Genomic DNA, 20,209 nt, shown 5'->3' on the forward strand with positions numbered 1-20,209 from the left:
AGCATTCTACAAACAAGTTTGCAACCTGTTGCTAAGTTTAGGGACTTTAAATGTTGACAGAGTATATGGCAAGGGTTAACACAATCAAGTGCTCTACAGTTTGCAGTGTATATATTCTTCCCCCATCCCCCACAAAAAAAAATCTGGAAATTAAAAGCTCCCATCAGTTTCTTTAAAAAGCAGCACGAAAATGTCAGATTGCTGTAAAGCCTCAACCGGTTCACTCTCGGGGAAGGAAACCTGCCGGCCTTACCCAGTCTGGGCTGTTTGTGACTCCAGTCCCACATCAAGATTGTTGGCTGTTAGCTGGCCTCTGATGCGATCGGTAAAGGCGGCTCACTGCCACTGTCCCAGGGCACTAGGGATGGGTAATAAAATGGCAGCCACGCCAGCAATGCCCCACATACTGAGAACAAAATTAAAAAGGCCAACTTGCTTTATAGGACGATGACGAGAGGACGGCTTGCCGCACTGCCCCACCTCCCCAAACAAGCCCGAGAGAAGAGTTGCCCTACCTGTGTGTGTTCTCTGGTGGGCTTTCAAGTGTGAGCTCTTGGTGTAAACTTTCCGACAACCATTAAACTGGCAGCGATGGACTCTCTTCTTGTTGTCCGGCGAGGTCTCAAGGTCACCCTGTCCATTCTCACTCATCGCCTTGACCAGGCCAAGGCCTTTCCTCTGGACAACTTTCACCACCGTCGTGTCATCCGCGGCTGCCAGGGCGTGCGGCGGCTTTAACAAATGTCTGCCGAGCTCCGGGGAGGAGGGCGGCGTGAGGGACGTCACGGCGTTGAGCTGGGCGGGGTTGACCGAGGCGGGGGCCTCGGGGGGCAGCTCCGCCGTCGTTTGTAAGGCGAAGGGCATTTCCAGCTGAAGCTTGTGGGGGGAGGTGGGGGTGGAAGGCAGCTCGCTGCTGTCCGGCTGCCTCCGCGGAAAGCTGGGCTGCAGAGGGTGTGCCAGCTCCCCTTCACCGCCAGCTCCGGCTGAGGCACTCAGCATACAGTCCAACTCCTCCAGGAACGGGTCCGACAGCTTCTTGGGCTCCGTCTGAAGGTAGCGCTCCAATTCGAGGCATGTCTGGTGGGACAGGGTGGGGAATAAAATACAAATACAGGCATCACTGGTGGGAAACTTCTTGCTGAATTCCATTTTCAGAACACATTCAAGCAGAGAGAGAAAGCTTGTTAATCTGTTTAGACAGAGTCCAACACAAGGACATATACGTAGAGCCTGCACCGTAGGCCCATCAATAACAGGGGTGTTGTGGGGGGTGGACATTTTGATTTGTTAACCCCTTTTTCGGTAGGGTCTGGGACATCTTGAACATGTCAGCCAAATATCTAATAAATAGAAGTGCGCTCTTATAGCTGATCGGAAACCCTCATCCATGCCTTCGTCACCTCCAAATGTGACCATTCCAGTGCTCTCCATGGTTGGTCCCTCATCGTCCACCCTCATGAAACTCCAGCTCATCCAAACCTATACAGTCCCTATCTTAACCCGCACCAAGTCCCATTCACCCAAGACCCTTAACCCTTTGCTGGTCTATATTGCCACCACCCCCTCCCCACCGTCCAGCAATACTTGCAATTTCAAATTCTCATTCTCGTGTTCAAACCCCTCTGTGGCCTCGCCCCTCCCCATCCCTGCATCCTCCTCCAGCCCTGCATCCTTTCAGCAGCTCTGCATTCCTCTCACTCTGGCCTCTTGAGCATCTCCCACTCCCTTCACCCACTACTGGCAGCAGTCCCTTCAGCTGCCCAAGCCTCAAAATCTTGGAACTCCCTCCTTAACAGCACTGTGGGTGTACCATGGATGGCATAAGGTGGCTCACCACCACCTTAAGAGCAGTTAGGATGAGCAATAAATGCTGGCTCTAGGCAGCAGTGCCCACACCCTGTGAAAGAATATACAAAAGAAAGCCTCTATAAACTTCTCACCCTTTAAGAATGTCTTTAAAATCCCACTTCACCCTCCTAACATCTCCCTCCAGGTTTGTATTGATTTTTCCTTGGGTAGTGCTTCTGTGAAACACCGTAGAACTTTTTCCAAGTTAAAGGCACCATATAAATGCAAGTTTTTGTTGTTACCATGTGAGGGTTGAGTTATAAAAGCTGAAAAGGTTCACAGTGAACTTACACCATCAAAACAAGCAGTCAAAACAAGGCCTGCAGTCAACCCTTACCCAACCATCTCCAACCAGGTAGGATCATCATCTGCTCCATCTCCTCATCTGTAGCCTGGTCAGAGGCACACGCATGTCATACACAGAGATTGTGGCAAGTGGCAGATCCTATGTTCTGCATTCAAAAACAACAACTTGCATTTATATAGCGCCTTTAACATAGGCGCAGAGAGAGATAATAGGATGGAAGACTAGGACAAAGAGGTCGATGTTAAGGAACACCTTAAAAGGAGAGGGGGCCAGAGCAACTTAGGGAAGTAAATCCAAAACTCCGGATCTAGGCAGCTGAAGGCATGGCCACGATGGTGGGCTGACTGGAAACAAGGATATGCGAGATATTAGAATTGGATGAGTGCAGAGACCTCCAAGGATTGTAGGTGGTTATAGAGTAGGGATGGTGTGAGGCTATGGTGGGATTTGAACACACGGATTCTTTATTATCCTGCTATAGAAGAGCACACCAATTCCTTTATTCTCTCCCTCCTAACCTCCATCTCTGTAAATGTGGCACGCCAGGCTCTTTAATCCTTCATTGACAACGCTCTTCAAATAGCAGCTACATAAAAATATACCGGTTGCCCCTGGCTACCAGCAAATGGAAAGGGGGCCTTCCAAGAACACACATGGCACTGGTTTCAAAACTTGCAACCTCATCTCTAAGTGGGATTACAACTATAAATCAGCGGGGCTTCTTCAGCCCAATTTAAAGTTTATTGAGTGCAAATCAATGCCGATCCAGCTGATAGTTAGATTGACAGGCAGAATGAACTCTCCTTCATAGTATACACTAGTCTGCGTTGGCAAGACTGGAGGTGCTACCAGGACTGTGCACTAGTCCCAAGGTAACAAAAATAATAAAAATAGGCGTCAGCATAAATGCAGATGAAATGGGGCCTAAAACCTAGGCTTCCCCAGGGCACTTACATTTAGACTGATTGGAGGCGATTTCCCTGTGCCCACAAGCGATCACCAGACAGAAACATGGAAACATAGAAAATAGGAGTAGGTTATTTGGCCCTTCGAGCCTGCCCCACCTTTCAATATGATCATAGCTGATACTCTCATCTCAATACCATTCCCCTGCTCTCTTCCCATACCCTTTGATGCCTTTCAAGTCTAGAAATCTATTTCCTTCTTAAATATATTTAGTGACCCGGCCTCCACAGACCTCTGTGGTAGAGAATTCTACAGGTTCACCACCCTCTCAGTGAAGAGATGTCTCCTCATCTCAATCCAAATGGCTTACCCAGTATCCTGAGACCGTGACCCCTTGTTCTAGACCCCCCCAGCCAGAGGGAACATCATCCCTGCATCCAGTCTGTCCATCCCTGTCAGAATTTCATACGTTTCAATGAGACCCCCTCTCATTCTTCTAAACTCCAGTGAATACAGGTCTAGTGGACCCAATCTCTCCTCATATAACAATCCTGCCATCCCACAAATCAGTCTGGTGAACCTTCACTGCACTCCCTCTTTGGCAAGTAAATCCTTTCTTAGGTAAGGAGACCAAAGCTGCACATAATGCTCCAGGTGTGGTCTCACCAAGGCCCTGTACAGCTGTAGTAAGACATCCTTGCTCCTGTACTCAAGTCCTCTCACAATGAAGGCCACCATAACATCTGCCTTCTTAACTGCTTGCTGCACCTGCATGTTTGCTTTCAGTGATTGGTGTACAAGGACACCCAGGTCCCTTTGTACATCAACATATCCCAATCTATCACCATTTAAATAATGCGATGGTCTGCCATTGTTTTTCCTACCGTTAGCTACCAATGTTGGACAACTATTGGTAGCTAATAGTACTATTGATGGCACGTCTCCACACACTGGTTTTAACGGCACTTCAGAACAAGTGATCTGAAGTCTCACACTCCGTTACCCCCCACCCTAGCCTCCCACAAAGCCCCAAAACACTGATGACTTACGTGGCTTTGGATGGGGACAGATGGGGTCTCTCACCAAGCAGTACCTCACTGAGCACCACCCCTCCCTCCTGCACATTTACCTCACCTAAAAATACCAGATGCTCGGCCCTGGAAAACGAAGGGGTGAAAGATGAGAAAAAAAAGTGTCAGCACACATCGACTCTTTGAACTGAGATTTAATTAAAAGTAAGTCCTTTCCACTGGTGATTAAAACAGCAATCAATTCTTCCTTTCTGTGTTGAAGGCTGTCTTGCCATCTATTAAAAGAATGAGTTAAAAAAGAGAGAAATTTTAAGATTCATTCAGCGACAGGCCAGTTGATATGAGAGACATTAAACTGAAGCCCCCCAAGGCAATTCCAGTGGCTGTAAAAGATCCCATGACACTACCAAGAGCAGGAAATTCTCCTCGTGTCCTGGCTATGTGTGAGGAAGCATCAGTGAGACTTCTGAGATGTGGTCACTGTTTTGATCGCTAACTGGTTTGTAGCAAGATCCCTCAAGCAGCAACCGAGATAAATGGCCAGTTCATCATTTTTTGTGGTGCTGGTTGAGGTTTAGGTAATGGCCAGGGTCCTGGTTAGAACTCATCTGCTCTTTTTCAAATAAGGCCATGGGATCTTTTGTATCTCATCTGAAAGATGGCGCCTTCAGCAGTGCAACACTCCCTCAGTCCTGTCCTGGAGTGTTGGTCTGGATTATGTGCTCAAATCTCTGGAGTGGGACTTTGAACTCCCAATCTGCTGGCTCAGAGGCATCACTTCTACCCTCTGAGCCACTGCTGACACTTGTAACTGCACCTCCAAGCTATTAGTTCACATGTAGAGTATGCTACACATTTTGTGGGAAAGCATGATGGGGCTCCAATTATGGGTTGCTAATGAACTCACAATCACAATGTGCAACTATACAAAGAAGCAAATATTCTGACCTTCACCCCTCCCAGTCTCCTCAAATTATGTTTTATTTGTTCGTAGGTTGTGGGTGTCACTGGCTAGGCCAACATTTATTGCCCATCCCTAATTGCCCTTGAGGTGGTGGTGGTGAGCTACCCTCTTGAACCACAGCAGTCCATGTGGTGTAGGTACACCCACAGAGCTATATGAGGAAGGGAGTTCAGGATTTTGACCCAGCGACAGTGAAGGAGCAGTGGTACGGTTCCAAGTCAGGATGGAGTCTGCCTTGGAGGGGAACTTGCAGATGGTAGTGTTCCCTTGCATCTGCTGCCCTTGTCCTTCTAGGTGGTAGAGAGGTCGTAGGTTTGGAAGGTGCTGTCGAAGGAGCCTTGGTGAATTCCTGCTGTGCATCTTGTAGAAGGTACACACTGCTGCCACTGTGCGTTAGTGGCGGAGGAAGTGAACGTTTAAGGTGGTGGATGTGGTGCCAGTCAAGCGGGCTGCTTTGTCCTGGATGATGTCCAGCTTCTCAAGCACTGTGGGAGCTGCACTCATCCAAGCAAGTGGAGAGTATTCCATCATACTCCTGACTTGTGCCTTGCAGGTGGTGGACAGGCTTTGGGGAGTCAGGAGCAGAGTTACTCATCGCACAATTCCTGGTCTCTGACTTGCTCTTGTAGCCATTGTATTTATATGGCTAGTCCAATTCAGCTTCTGGTCAATGTAACCCCCAGGATGTTGACAGTAGGGGATTCAGCAGGTAATGTCACTGAATGTTAAATTCTCTCTTGTCGGAGATGATCATTGCCTGGCACTTGTGTGGTACAAATGTTACTGGCCACTTATCAACTCAAGCCTGAATTCTGCCCAGGTGTTTCTGCATGTGGACACAGACTGCTTCAGTAAGTGCGGAATCACGAATGCGCTGAACATTGTGCAAACATCAGTGAACATCCGCACTTTTGACCTCACATTTGAGTAAAAGGTCATTGATGAAGCAGTTGAAGGTGGTTGGGCCTAGGACATTACCCTGAAGAACTCCTGTAGTGATATTCTGGGGCTGAGGTTATAGGCCTCCAACAACCACAATCATCCTTCTCTGTGTTAGGTATGACTCCAACCAGCAGAGCGTTTTCCGCCGCCGCTGCCGCCGCCCCCCCCCCCCCCACAACACCACCACATCGATTCACATTTACTTCAATTTTACTTGGGCTCCTCGTTGTCAAAGAGAGTCACCCTCACCTCACCTCTGGAGTTCAGCTCTTTCGTCCATGTTTGGACCAAAACTGTAATGCAGTCTGGAGCCGAGGACCCTGGGGGAACTCAAACTGAGCACCAGTGAGCAGGTTATTGCTGAGTAAATGTTACTTGAGAGCACTGTTGATGACACCTTCCATCACTTTGCTGATGATTGAGAATAGATTGATGGGATGATCATTAACCTGACTGGATCGGATTTGACCTGCTTCTTGGGCAATATTCTACATTGTTAGACAGATGCCAGTATTGTAGCTGTACTGGAACAGCTAGGGGTGCAGCTAATTCTGGAGCACAAGCCTTCAGTACTATTGCTGGAATGTTATCAGTCTCCATAGCCTTTGCAGTATCCAGTGCCTTCTGCTATTTAAAATTTTTTTCATGGGATTTGGACATCATTTGTTGCCCATCCTGAATTGTACTTGAACTGAGAGGCTTGCAAGGCCAGGAAAGTCAACCACATCGCTGTGGGGCTGTAGTCACATGTAAACCAGACTAGGTAAGAACGGCAGATTTCCTTCCCTAAAGGACACTAGTGAACCAGATGGGTTTTTATGACAATTGATGATAGTCACCATTATTGAGACTAGCTTTCAATTCCAGATTTTTTTTTTTAGTTAATTAATTGAAGTTAAATTCTACTAGCTGCCAAGGTGGGATTTGAAACCTGCCCTCAGAGCATTAATCTGGGTCTCTGGATTACTAGCCCAGTGACATTATCACTCTGCCACTATCTCCACATTTCTTAATATCAGAGAGCAAACTGAATTGGCTGAAGGCAGGCAAGTGTGCAGCTGGGGACCTCAGGAGGAGGCTGAGATGGATCGTCCACTTGGCACTTCTGGCTGAAGCAGTTTGCAAGTACTTCAGTCTTGTTTTTTTGCACTGATGTACTGAGCTCCCCCATAATGCATGTGCAGTCTCCTCCTCCTGTTAGTGTTTAATTGTCCACCACCACTTTGGACATGACAGGACTGGAGAGCATTAATCTGATCGGATGGCTGTGGAATCGCTTATCTTTGTCTAACGCACGCTACTTCCGCTGTTTAACATGCGTATAGTCCTGTGTTGTAGCTTCACCAGGTTGACACTTCATTTTTAGATATGCCTGGTGCTGCTCCTGGCATGCCTTCCTGTACCCTTCATTGAACCAGAGTTAATCCCCTGGTTTGATGGTAATGGTAGAGTGAGGGATATGCTGAGCCATGAGAAGTTTCAGATTGTGGTTGAATACAATTCTGCTGTTATTTTTGGTCAACAATGCCTCATGGATGCTCAGTTTAGAACTGCTAGATCCGTTCTGAATCAATCCCATTTAGCACAGTGGTAGAGCCATACAACACAATGGAGGGCATCTTCAATGTGAAGACAGGGTTTCATCTCCACAAGGACTGTGTAATGTTCACTCCTACCATTGTTCTCATGGGCATATACATCTGCTACAAGTCAACTGGTGAGAGGTCATGGAGGCTTTTCCCTCTTATAAGTTCCCTCGCCACCTGTCCCAGTCTGGCAGATAGGTCCTTCAGGACTCAGCCAGCTCAGTCACCATCAGTGATGGACATTGAAGGTCCCCCTCCAGATTACATTCTGTGCCCTTGTCACCATCAGTGCTTCTTCCAACTGGTGTTCAACATAGAGGAGCACAGACTGATCAGCTGGGGGAGAGCGCTAGATGGTAACTAACAGGAGGTTTCCTTGCCCATGTTTGACTTGATGCCAATGGACCTCATGGGGTCCAGAGTCGATGCTGAGGCCCCCCATGGCCACAGCATCTTGACAGTATATCACTGTGCCACCATCTATGGGGGTCTGTCCTGCCATTGGGACAGGATGTACCCAGAGATGGTGATGAAGAAGTCTGGGACATGGTCTGTAAGGTATAATTCTGTGAGCGTGACTATGTCAGGCTGTTGCTTGACAGTGGGACAGCTCTCCCAATTTTGACACAAGTCCTCTGATATTGGTTAGGATGACCTTGCAGGATTGACCGGGCAGGGTGTGCATTTGTCATTTCCAGTGCCTAGGTCAATGATAGGTAGTCCACCCAGTTTTATTTATTCAATTTTTCTGTTTGATAAGACTGAGAGGCTTGCTAAGCCATTCCAGAGGCCAATTAAGGGTCAAAGCACATTGCTGTGGGTCTGGAGTCACATGTAGACCAGGACACATAAAGGCAGCAGATTTCCTTTCTTAAAAGGACATTAGTGAACCAAATTAGTTTTTATGACAATCTGGTAGTTTCATGAGCATTGTTACTGGACTTTTTTGAATTTAAACTTCCCCATCTGTAATGACGGGCTTTGAACTTATGACTCCAGTGCATTAGTCCTAGCCTCTGGATTAATCCAGTAACATTCTAATTACGCTGCCTCTCCCAGAGCAGCAACCAACACTCGGGCCTCCTAAAACAGGCCTCGGAGTTGCACCTGCCACCCTCTGACTCCCCTGACTCTGCCATCACTTAAATGTTAAAGATTTAGCACGTGGAACAAGTTGAAACCTAGATCGGCCTTTCCAACACAAGGTATTAAAGTAACACTTGCAATGAAAATCACAGGAGTCCTGAGCCAGTCACAAATGCTGGGCCTCCTTCCTCTCCCATAGAGGGACTTAAGTCTGCTTAACTTCATCTCCTCCTTTATCAGGACAATGGTCAACCGTGTGGGTCATTGGTTGGGAACAGAATGAATATCAAGCAGCATTGCAGCCTATCGGAGCATAGTGTGTGGCTAGTGAGGAATATTTAACAAAAACACACACGCGATTTCACAGCTAGACAGAGAATAAGGGCATTGACTGGTCTCGAAACAGTACACAATATGACTAGATGAAACAGGCCCTGTGAGTATGCAGATCCCTTGATCTGATAGCCTAAGAGAAACTTTTCAACACAAAAGCAAGTGCAGGAATTTGGATGGTGCCTTTGCGCTGCATTGAGAACGCTTAAATTGCCTCTCCACTATACAGCCGATCTTGCCAGGCAGCCAGCTGTAAAGCCCCTCAACTCCAATGCCCAACACAAGTGGGCACACAGAATGCTTCCCAGCAGAAAGATTACAGGGCAATTAGGAGAAAAGCCATTCAAACCTAACAGATCCTGCAGGCAGCCAAGGCAGTTAATGAAATGGGACTTCTGTGTCCGCAGCCCAGTGCTAAAGAAAATTAAATAGATTTTAATTATGCTGCAACACAGACAAGAGCTTTTCTTTCAGCTTTTGTAACTTCCTGGGGGATTCTGAGGGCTGGGGGTCATCAAGCCTCATTTTCCTCCTTCTAGCTTCTGCTCCCTATCTCTGTAACCTCCTCCAGCCTGCAACCCTCCGAGATTGCTGTGCGTCTAATTCTGGCCTCTTGCACACCCGATTTCCTACCCCCCACCCCACAACCACTGGCCTTCAGTCTTCAGCTGCCTAGGCCCTAAGTTCTGGGATTCTTCCCTAAATCTTTCTATCTCTGTCCTCCTCTTCCAAGTTGCTCCTTAAAACCCACTCTCTTTGAGCTGTTCTAATATCTCACGTGACTCGATATCACATTTTACTTGATTACATTCCTGTGAAGCTGCACTGGGATGTTTTACGATGTTAAAGATGCTATCTGTATAGATACAAGTTGCTGTTTAGGTGTTAGCTTGGCTCAGCAAGCAACATTCTCAGTTCTTTGGTGTAAGATTGGTCCCTATTCTAGGGCCAAATTAACCACAACCTGTTACTTTGAGACTAGCGTTCCATACAGACCAGACTAGGCCAGGCCAGGTAAGGACTGTTTGAGTTTTGAAAATGCAATCTTAAGTATGCTGCCTAGCTTGCCATATTCATGTGCCTCTGCCATAAGGAAAGCTGACTGTAGGCTGCCATTTCTAACCAGTCCAATAAAGCTCCTCACAGAGACAGACACTGAAGATGACTTCTGTCCTTATACATGAAACATGGTGTCAGGAAGTGAAGAAAAAAATAGATTTTTGAGCCCAGGAAATGATGCAGAGAAGACACTGAAAGCCTAGGAGCACAAAGATTCAAATCTGCTCCTGGCCAAAAAGAAAAGCTGCAAGTAAAATACTGCCTACAGAAAAGAACCAGCTAAGAAAGGCACACAGAAAAAGCTCAAATCTGTAGAAAGCTACTGAAAAAGGACAAAGGTAAAGCACTGAGATGTAGATGCAAAGGAAGTGCAGACAGAGGCTGCAAGTAAGTCACTGAGTGAGCAAAATGGCTGCAGTAAATTTTCCAATCCCATCTCCAGTTGAATTGAAGAGTGATGCATGGAAAAACTGGCTATGATGGCAAAACTATGATATTGCAACATAATTAATTAACAAGCCTGAACAGGTAAGAGTTGCCACACTTTTAACACTGTTGGGGAGGGACTGCTTCAAAGTGTATACCACACTAAATCTAACTGACGAGCAAAGAAAACAGACAGCAGGGATTTTGAATGCCTTGAACACACATTTTGAACCCTGGGTGAATGCTACATATGAACAATATGTCTTCAACACTAGAGTTCAGGGTGAAAATGAGACCACTGAACATTACGTGATGGCAGTAATGCAGCTGGCAGAATCATGTGAATTTGGACAGCAAAAAGTTGATCTGATTAAAGGTAGATTAGACACCCCTCAGTGGGAGCAAGTCTACTGAAAGATGAGAGACTGATGCTAAAGAAAGCGATAGACCTGTGTCAAAATGCAGAAGTTGTAAAACACCAGCTACAGCATATGTATGGCAGAACAGACCAGGACATACATTATGCTGAGAGACAGTCCAAGACAAAAAATAGCAGAGCAATTGTAGACAAAGGGCAGCCCACATGTAAACTGGGAGTGAAGTTGTTCCTTTACTGCAATTGGCCAGTCAGGGAACATGGATCTCACCAGCTAAGTACAGAACTACCTTCAATGCCAGATGACCACGTATCCACAACAACCACAATGGAACAACAACAATTACCAAGGCAACAAGGGCCATGGGAACAACACTCTGCTAACAAAGAATATCACTCAAACAAACAGCCAATGTCAACGTGCACATGCACCATTAAGAGACCCACACGATTTAAAGACTATGAATGCAATGCATGTGCAGTGACTGACTAGTAGAACAAACAGTTGTCAATGCATGAGAACTGTGGGTGTATAGTGGGTAACTTGGGTAATTCACAGTCATACAGGATCGTGCATGCAAATATGTTTTTGTTCGCTAGGAAAAAAGGGATGTTTGTAGCTTTTCTTCAATATGAAAAGGGAGATATTTGGATTTTGAAAATGCAATCTTACCAACTGTACTACCTAGCTTGCCATAGGCATGTGACTCTGCCAGGAGGCAAGCTGACTGTAGGCTGCCATTTCTAACCAGTTCAATGAAGCCTCTCACAGAGACAGACAATGATGAAGAGAGCTGTCCTTACATATGAACAAGGATGGCAGATTTTCTTCCCTGAAAGACATCAGTGAATCAGATGGGTTTTAAAGTCAATCCAATAGTTTCATGGTCACTTTTACTCATACCAGATTATAGTTCCAGGTTTAATAATTTTCTTAAAACTGAATTCAAATTCTCAAGCTGCCACAATGGATTTGTATTCTCAGTCTCTGGATTAGCCCAATAACAACACAAACAGAGCCTTTTAACAACGTAACCTAATCGTGCGAGGACTGGTATTTAAATGATGTGACAAAGTAAATGAGGTAGCACAGTCGCCAAACACGTTCAGTTTTCTATGCTACACTGAGGGCACTGACTCTTTTCACCCCACTGCCAGCAACAGCACTCTCTTCAGCAGCCTCTTTCTCCACACGACAGCAGTCTTGGCTCAGTGGTAACACTCTCATTGCCGAGTCAGAAGGTTGCAGGTTCAAACCCCACTCCAGAGGTTTGAGTGCAAAATCTAGGCTGACCTTCTAGTACAGAGCTGAGGGAATGCTGCACTGCTGGAGGTGCCCATTAAACAGAGGCCCCATCTGTCCTCTCATTACTTCAAAGAAAATCAGGAGAATTCTCCCTACTGTTGAGGACAATATTTATCCCTCAATCAACATCACTAAAAAAAATTATCTGGCCATTATCTCATTGCTGCTTGTGGCATCTTGCTGTGTGCAAATTAGCTACAAAGTTTCCTACAGTCCAAAAGTGACTACACTTCAAAAATACTTCATGAAGTACTTTGTGAGCTGTACAGAAATTCAAGTCTTTTTTTCTATTAGTTTCACACAGATCGAACCTTTGTCCCTCCATACCGCAAGAGACCCCCCCAAATCCTGGCACAAATGTTTGTGTTAAAGACTTCATTTCAAAGTGAGGTATCAGAGGGGTCAAAGGGAAGAAAAATCCCAAAACCTATTTCAAGACCTCAATTTTAAAAAGGGAAAAGCCAGTTCCAGTTTGATGCCCTGGTATACTTCCCCAGGCCTTCTCTTTGTCCCTTCGACCAGCACTGGTTTCTTATTTTCCCCTGAATACCCACTTTTACTGTCCTCTTGCGCTGCCAATCCCCAGCTGCCTCTTACCCTTACCTTTCAGGGGCAATGTCAGGTAGTTCTTCTTGAGGCACGTGTAACCCCAAGGCCTGTTTTAGAAGGCCCGAGAGCTGGTCGCCTTGGGAACGGCAACATAATTGTAATGTTACTGGATGAACCCAGAGGCCTGGGTTAATGCTCTGGAGACACAAGTTCAAATCCCATTGCTACAGATGGGGGAGTTTAAATTCAATTATCACAAATCTGGAATAAAAAGCTAGCTTCAGTAACAACGATCATGAAACTACCAGATTGTCATAAAAACTAACCAGTCGCAGTGGAAATCACCAAAAGGATCTCGAGGGTGGGGATCATTTTAAAATTTCAAAGCTGAGCTTGGTAACTTGTTAGGCAAGGGTATTAAGGGTTAAGGAACCCTGGTGGATAAATGGATTTAAGATACAGACCAGCCATGATCGAATGGCATAACAGGCTTGAGGGGTTGAATGGCCTCCTCCTATTGCTAAATTCCTATGAATTTAAACCCATGATACTCACTTCCCTGCCCATGATAAAATAAAAGTAACAAGGTTGGTGGATGTATTGGGGGGTGGGAGCTGCAGTGATTTGTCTTCAGATTACATCCAAACCCAATGACTACTGCTTCTCTCCATAAGATGGCTGCCCAGACCGGTCTGTTTCAAGCGTTTCCCCAGTAGATGCAATGTGGAAGGGGCCGCTGCACAGAGAGCAAGTCTGTGAGCCAAGGGAGCCTGAGTGAAGGTTTGCTGGTTTTATCACCATGTTGTACAAATTTCCGGCTGGAATATATTCGTCGTGAGAGCCATTTAAATTCGGATTTCCACACTGTACAGACAAGCCAGACACAATCAATCACCAGCGGTTGCCTACTAATAGGATTAGACCGGGGAGTGGCGGTGAGGGGAGGGAAGCAGCTTCTCTGATGTCGCAGCACATCAGCTAATAAGGCAGCAGCTCCCTGGAATCACAGCCCACTTTCATTTCATTAACTTCTTCTGTAAGGATTAACTTTGGTTCAAATAGGATTGCAAGCCCTTTTTTTTTAAACAAAAGAGGAAAGGTCAACCCCAGGAGATCAAATCACAGCCAATTAGATTAGATGGTAACTTCTTGTGGTCATGTTATTTGGTTATGCTTTTGCAATGCCTTTGCTCTGTGACAAGGCCGCTCAATTTTCCTGTGCCAACATTTTCTTGTTGTAATGTACATTTGCAACCTTTCTCTCCCAGCTTCAAAAGCCATCTTAGCTTCTGGAAGCCTACCAAAACTAAGCATTAAACACTTCAGGTGTTCTATTTCAAAATATGCCTATTTTCTGAAAGGAATTGGATACACTAGCACAGCCTTTCTTGGTCTAGACTTGGGTGCACAGGGCAGAACCATGCTAACAGATTGTGATGGAGGCAGGCTCAAATAGGAATTGGATAAGTACCTGAAGAGAAAAAAATTTGCAGGGCTACAGGGATGGGCAGTAGATGAGAGACTCTTGCAGAGAGCCAGGATGGACACAAAGGGCTGAATGGCCTCCTGTGTTGTCAGGGGTGGTCCTGGCATAGTGGTGTTGTCACTGGACTGGTAATCCAGAGACACAGGGTAATTAATGGTCTGGGAACCTGGGTTCGAATCCCACCATGGCAGATGAATTCAATAATAACCTGGAACTAAAAGTCTGATATGACCACAAAACCATTGCAGATTGTCGTAAAAACCCATCTGGTTCACTAATGCCCTTTAGAGAAGGAAATCTGCCGTCCTTACTTGGTCTGGCCTACATGTGACTCTAGATCCATAGAAATCAAATGACCTCTGAACAAGGGCAATTAGGGATGGGCAATAAATGCTGGCCCAGCCAGTGAAGCCCGCATCCCATGAACAAATAAAAAACAAATCTATTCTGTGATTTTTGTGGAAGAAAAAATTGCAGGGCTATGGGGAAAGGGTAGGATAGTGGGACTAACTGGGTAGCTCTTTCAAGGGGCTGACACAGACACAATGGACTGAATGACCTTCTTCTGTTGTTGGGTGATTCACTGATGGAAAGTGTGGAGAAATCACATTCACAATGTCATTTCTTGCTTCTCACCCCTGTGATAAACCTATGGCCCTAGAAGGTTCCATGCAGCCAGCCGTGGTTCTGCTGCAGCACTCTCACCTCAGAGTCAGAGGCTGCGGGTTCTCATTCCAGAGAATTGAACACAAAATCTAGGCTGACATTCCAGTGCCAGTATTGAAGGAATGCTGCACAGTCACAGGTGCTGACTTTGGGACAAGATGTTAAACTGAGGCAAAAACAAAAATAAACTCAGCAGGTCTGACAGCATCTGCAGAGAGGGGTATAGTTACAGTTCTGATGAAGGGTCATACAGACTCAAAACGTTAACTGTGTTCCTCTCCGCAGATGCTGTCAAACCTGCTGAGTTTTTCCAGCTATTTTTATTTTGCATTTATTTTTGTTTTGGTTTCAGATTTCCACCATCTGCAGCATTTTGCTTTTATGTTAAACTGAGGCCCTGTCTTCCCTCTCAGGTGGATGTAAAGGACCCCGGTACAATTCTGGACAAGAGCACCAGGATACCCCAGTATCCCGGCCAATATTTATTTCACAGCTGTAAGCATCAGAACAGATTATCTGGCCTTTAGCACATTGCAGGAATTTGCTATGTGCAAATTTGCTGCCAGGTTTCCTAGATAATGACAGCTATGTACACTTCAACAGTGACTCCATTTCAAAAACTACTTCATTGGTCAGAAAGCATCTTGGGACTTTCCAAAGGTCATGAAAGGCGGTAAGCAAATGCAAGTTCTCTCTTTTCGAGAAGCTTCACCAAGTGGAAGTTTCACCAAGTGGTAGACAGGCAAATTGGGAAGTGGTGAAGACACCCTCCAAATTGTGAAGCTATTTGTTGGTCAGAGAGGGGAAATGCCAGTCCACTCGCAGGCTTCCAACAGTGCCATCACCTCGCTGGGTACAAGCGAGCCCACCTCATATGGTCTTCAATTTCTCCACCCCCACCCCCAACGGGGTGCTCTGTGCCCCAACGTTGGTCCGGGAAGGGATTTGGGTTTCCCGTTCTCAGTTACTCCACAAAATTGTGGATTTAAAAATGGGGGAAGCAATGGCCTTTCACCCCAGTGGAGGTGTGAACTATGCAACAGTTTGGCCGTGACAAACTTTGCCCATTTCCATTATTTCCTATTCCACGCAACCCCCACTTTACTTACGACTGTGTTTCCCCCTCCCATTCTCTCCTGAAGGGAGCAGGAACCATCGAGCTCCAGCTGCCACTCCGAGTGTACATGCCTCCAGGGCTGGTGCCATCCCCCCAAATATGGTTGAATGACATTCAACACTGGGACTCTCGTGTAATTTTCACTCTGAAGTATTGGCGTTCGATTCTAGGCATCTAATGTCAAGAAGAATATATTGACCTTGGGATGGGGTGCATTAAAATGATACCAGGGCTAAAAGCATTAAATTAAGAGGACAGGTTACACAGGCTCATCTTATATTCTCTTGAGTATACAAGATTAAAGGGTGATCTAATTGAGGTGTACAAGATGATTAAAGGATTGTTTCTAGGGTAGAGAGAGAACCTATTTCCTGTGTGGTAGGAGAGTTCAGATTAAGGGTGCACAACCTTAAAATTGGAGCTGGAACGTTCAGGGGATACCAGGAAGCATTTCTTCACACAAAGGGTAGTGGAAATCTGGAACTCTCTCCCCAGAAAAGTAGCTGAGACTCTGGGATGTGGTTGAATGAAAGTTCTGCAAGGGGGATTGATCAATTTTTGTTGAGTAAGAATTTTAAGGATTATGGAACCAAAGCAAGTAGATGTAGTTAAGATACAGATCAACCATGATCTGACTGAATGGTGGAACAGGCTCAAGGGGCTGAATGGCCTACTGCCTGCTCTTATATTTCCAAACCCTGGACACAAAAGGTCTACTGCAATACCCAGGGTAGGCTCTGGAAGGCCCTCTGTTTCTGTGTTCTATCAAGTGACCCCAGGCATATCCTCTCAAAAGCAATGAGTGCAGCAGGAAATGGATGAATGAACACACAGCCTATATCCTGAGCTGGAAACTTGGAGATAGTCAATTATCAGAGCAAAGCTCAAGGTATTTTGAACCTCAGCTGCACTTGAGATTAAACTCCCAACCAGTTCTGAGGAGGGAATCATACGTGACATGTCCACTGACTTGTGCTGTTTCTACAGCAGGAGGTTTGAAGGGCCAAATGGCCTACTCTTGCTGCTATTTCTTATGTTCTGTGTAGTCCAATAGAAATCGCTGACTAGCCATAGGAGTGGGCTGGGGTGACACTGTTTGCCTGTACTCGCTAACTGTTGTATTCAGCACAAGGCTTTGTCTACAAGAGACTGTGCTTCACATATACATTTATTTAACAAACATCGGCCAAAGATATAGAAGCTCCCCCGATCAAAAAACACCCTCGTTTTCATCTCATCATTTTATCAACAAAAAACACAAAAAAGGTCCAAATTCACCTGCGTACAACAGTGAATGAGTACTGAATTCACAAGTCCAACAATGGTGTATGTTACTCATTCTTATTTAATCTGAAATAAGACCAGCCAAGTCTGGATCACCAATTAGCTGCAGATGGTTAATTCACCGGTCAACATGTTGCTTGACCTGTTGAGTGTCTCCAGTGTTAGCTGTTCCTTCAAAACTGCAGTCACTTTCTCTCCCACTCAAGCTGCACAGGAAATAGTATAACTAGACAATGAATGAAAATCTACCTACACATGGAAAAGATGTGATACTGGTAATATTCCTTGTATTAGGCTTTAGTGGAGGCTCCATCCTTCTCTTTATCGGCTGGCAGAGCCGGGCTGTGCTGTTGCAATAGATTTATTTGCTCCTAAGATAAAAATGCACACAAACCTCCAAAGGATACTGTACAAAGACCAGCATCTGAATACTTAATGCATTCACTCCTTTGTCTGCCAGTTCAACAAGAAGCATTACCCTGTTTAAAATGAACAGCAGGCAAAAGGCAAAGGAATTAAATCCAAATATGGTTGAAGCTTTTGTATGCCAATTGCTGCAGAGGGCGATTTCCCAGCCCTGCAGTGTGCAGCGTACCCTGTCAACACCGGATTCATTTTGATGAGACCAAGAGCTGGTACAAACAGCAATGAGCTGTAATTAAGTTCATGGCATCTCACCTCTCACCCCTGGGTCAGAAGCTGCAGGTTCAAACCCCGCACCGGAGAATCAAGCACATTATCCAGGCTGGCATTCCAATGCAGTACTGCTGCACTGTCAGAGGTGCCATCTTTCAGATGAGATGTTAAACCCATGCCCTCTCAGGTAGACATATATGGCACTATATCAAAGAAAAGCAGGGGGAGGGGGCAGGGTTATTCTCATTGATCTGACCAATATTTATCCCTCAACCAACATGACCTAAAAAAAAGTCATTTCTCTCCTTGCTGTGTGTAGCGTTCATTAGTAAAAAAGGAGACCTCAATGGATCCAATCTTGGAGTTCAAGCTAAGCCAGCTAAACAGAGAATCCGTGGAAAGCTTTGTCACACAAAGGTTTGTGTGAATTGGAAAATTGGAACTCACTACATCAGAAGGGGGACAGATGATGAACCAATTGTGGTGCAAATTGTACAGGATAGACTAGATTAACTTGATGTTGAAGTATTTGATGTAAATTATATGGCAAAAGGGGCAGGAAATTGGGATTAAGAGTTCTAACAGCTAACAAAATGACAGAAGCTCAATGGGCCAAATGGCTTCCATCTATTCCTTCAAATACAAGGAAATCAAAATGCTTGTGATCATGAGAGGTGACTGGGTATAATAAAATTGTGGAGGGTTAATGGGAAGGATTGTAAGTGATTTCTTTTGCACTAATGAGATCCAGCAGTGCTAGGAATGGAAGAAATTTGTGCTAATTGAACACAAATACCAAGCGTTTCCAGGTCAGATACGGCACATGTTAAATATCCCAGAAATGTGCTTCTAGCTCCAAACAGTAAGAACACCGTCTGCTGCTCCAGGCTCACAATGGTCAGCCATGGCCCAGGTGGGTAGCATTCTCACCTCCGAGTCAGAGGTTGCGAGTTCTGTCCTACTCCAGATTCTGGAGCACACAAGCTGCCTTGACACCCAAGTGCTGTACTGAGGGAGTGCTACACTGTCAAGGGCCATCTTTCAAATCAGATGTTAAACTGAGGCCCCATGTGCACTCAGGTTTAAACAGATGAATTAGGAGTAGGCCATTTGGCCCCTCCAGACTGTTCTGCCATTTGATAAAATCATGGCTGATCTGATTGCGGCCTCTAATTGTCTGTTTACCCCCTAACCCTTTGACTCATTTGTCATCAAGAATCTATCTAACTCAGCCTCAAAACTATTCATGACTCTGTCTCCACTGCTCTCTGGGGAAGAGAATTCCACAGACTGATGACCCTCTCCAGAAAGAAATTCTCCTCTTCTCCGTCTTAAATGGGAGAACCCTTATTTTTAAACCGTGTCCCCTAGTTCTAGTCTCTCCCATAAGGGGAAACATCCTTTCAGCATCTAACCTGCCAAGCCCCCTCAGGATCTTATATGTTTAAATAAGATCCCCTCTCATTCTTCTAAACTCCAATGGGTACAAGCCCAACCTGTCTAACCTTTCCTTATAAGGCAACTCCCTCACCCCAGGAATCAGTCAAGTGAACCTTCTCTGAACTGCTTCCAATGCAATTATATTCTTTCTTAAAAAGACCAAAACTGTACACAGTACTCAAGGTGTGGTCTCATCAATATTCTGCACAACTGAAGCAACACTCACCTATTTTTATATTCCATTCCTCTTGCAATAAATGAAAACTTTCCATTTGCCTTCCTAATCACTTGCTGTACCTGCATACTACCTTTTTGCAATTCCTATACCACGACGCCCAGATCCCTCTGCACCACCGAATTCTGCAATCTCTCTCCATTTAAATAGTATACTGCTTTTCTACTCTGCCTGCCAAGTGGACAAGTCCACATTTCCCATGTTATACTTTATCTGCTCAATTTCTGCCCATTCACTTAACCTATCTAAATTCCTCTGTTGACTCTATACCCCCCTCACAACTTACTCTCCTACCTATCTTTGCATCATCAGCAAATTTAACAACCACACATTCCATCTTTTCATCCAAGTCATTGATATAGACTGTAAATAGTTGAGGCCCCAGCATGATCCCTGTGGAACTTCACTGGTTACATCTTGCCAACCCGAAAATGACTCAGTTATCCCACTCTATTTTCTGTTAGCTAACTAATCCTCTATCCATGCTAACATATTACCCCCTCCACCATGTTCTCTTATCTTGTGTAGTGACCTTTGATGTGGCACCTTATCAAATGCATTTTGAAAATCCAAGTACATCACAAATATAGGTTCCCCTTTATCTACGTTGCTTGTTAATTCCTCAA

At 45.4% G+C, this 20,209-nt stretch overlaps 1 protein-coding gene across 3 annotated transcripts in view; it reads right to left on the reverse strand.

Moving 5' to 3' along the window:
- Positions 1 to 20,209, reverse strand: part of LOC121284999 (Krueppel-like factor 7) — a 258,103-nt gene that overhangs the window by 212,827 nt on the left and 25,067 nt on the right. For 2 of the 3 annotated variants that reach the window (XM_041201063.1, XM_041201060.1), the window contains exon 2: positions 516 to 1,077. In XM_041201063.1, the coding sequence (XP_041056997.1) occupies positions 516 to 1,077 (562 nt within the window). Of the gene's footprint in view, positions 1 to 515; positions 1,078 to 3,109; positions 3,136 to 4,110; positions 4,219 to 20,209 lie in introns of all 3 variants that reach the window. The other variant, XM_041201061.1, reaches the window with a different exon arrangement.

Source organism: Carcharodon carcharias, chromosome 12 (assembly GCF_017639515.1).
Source record: "Carcharodon carcharias isolate sCarCar2 chromosome 12, sCarCar2.pri, whole genome shotgun sequence".
NCBI lineage: Eukaryota > Metazoa > Chordata > Chondrichthyes > Lamniformes > Lamnidae > Carcharodon > Carcharodon carcharias.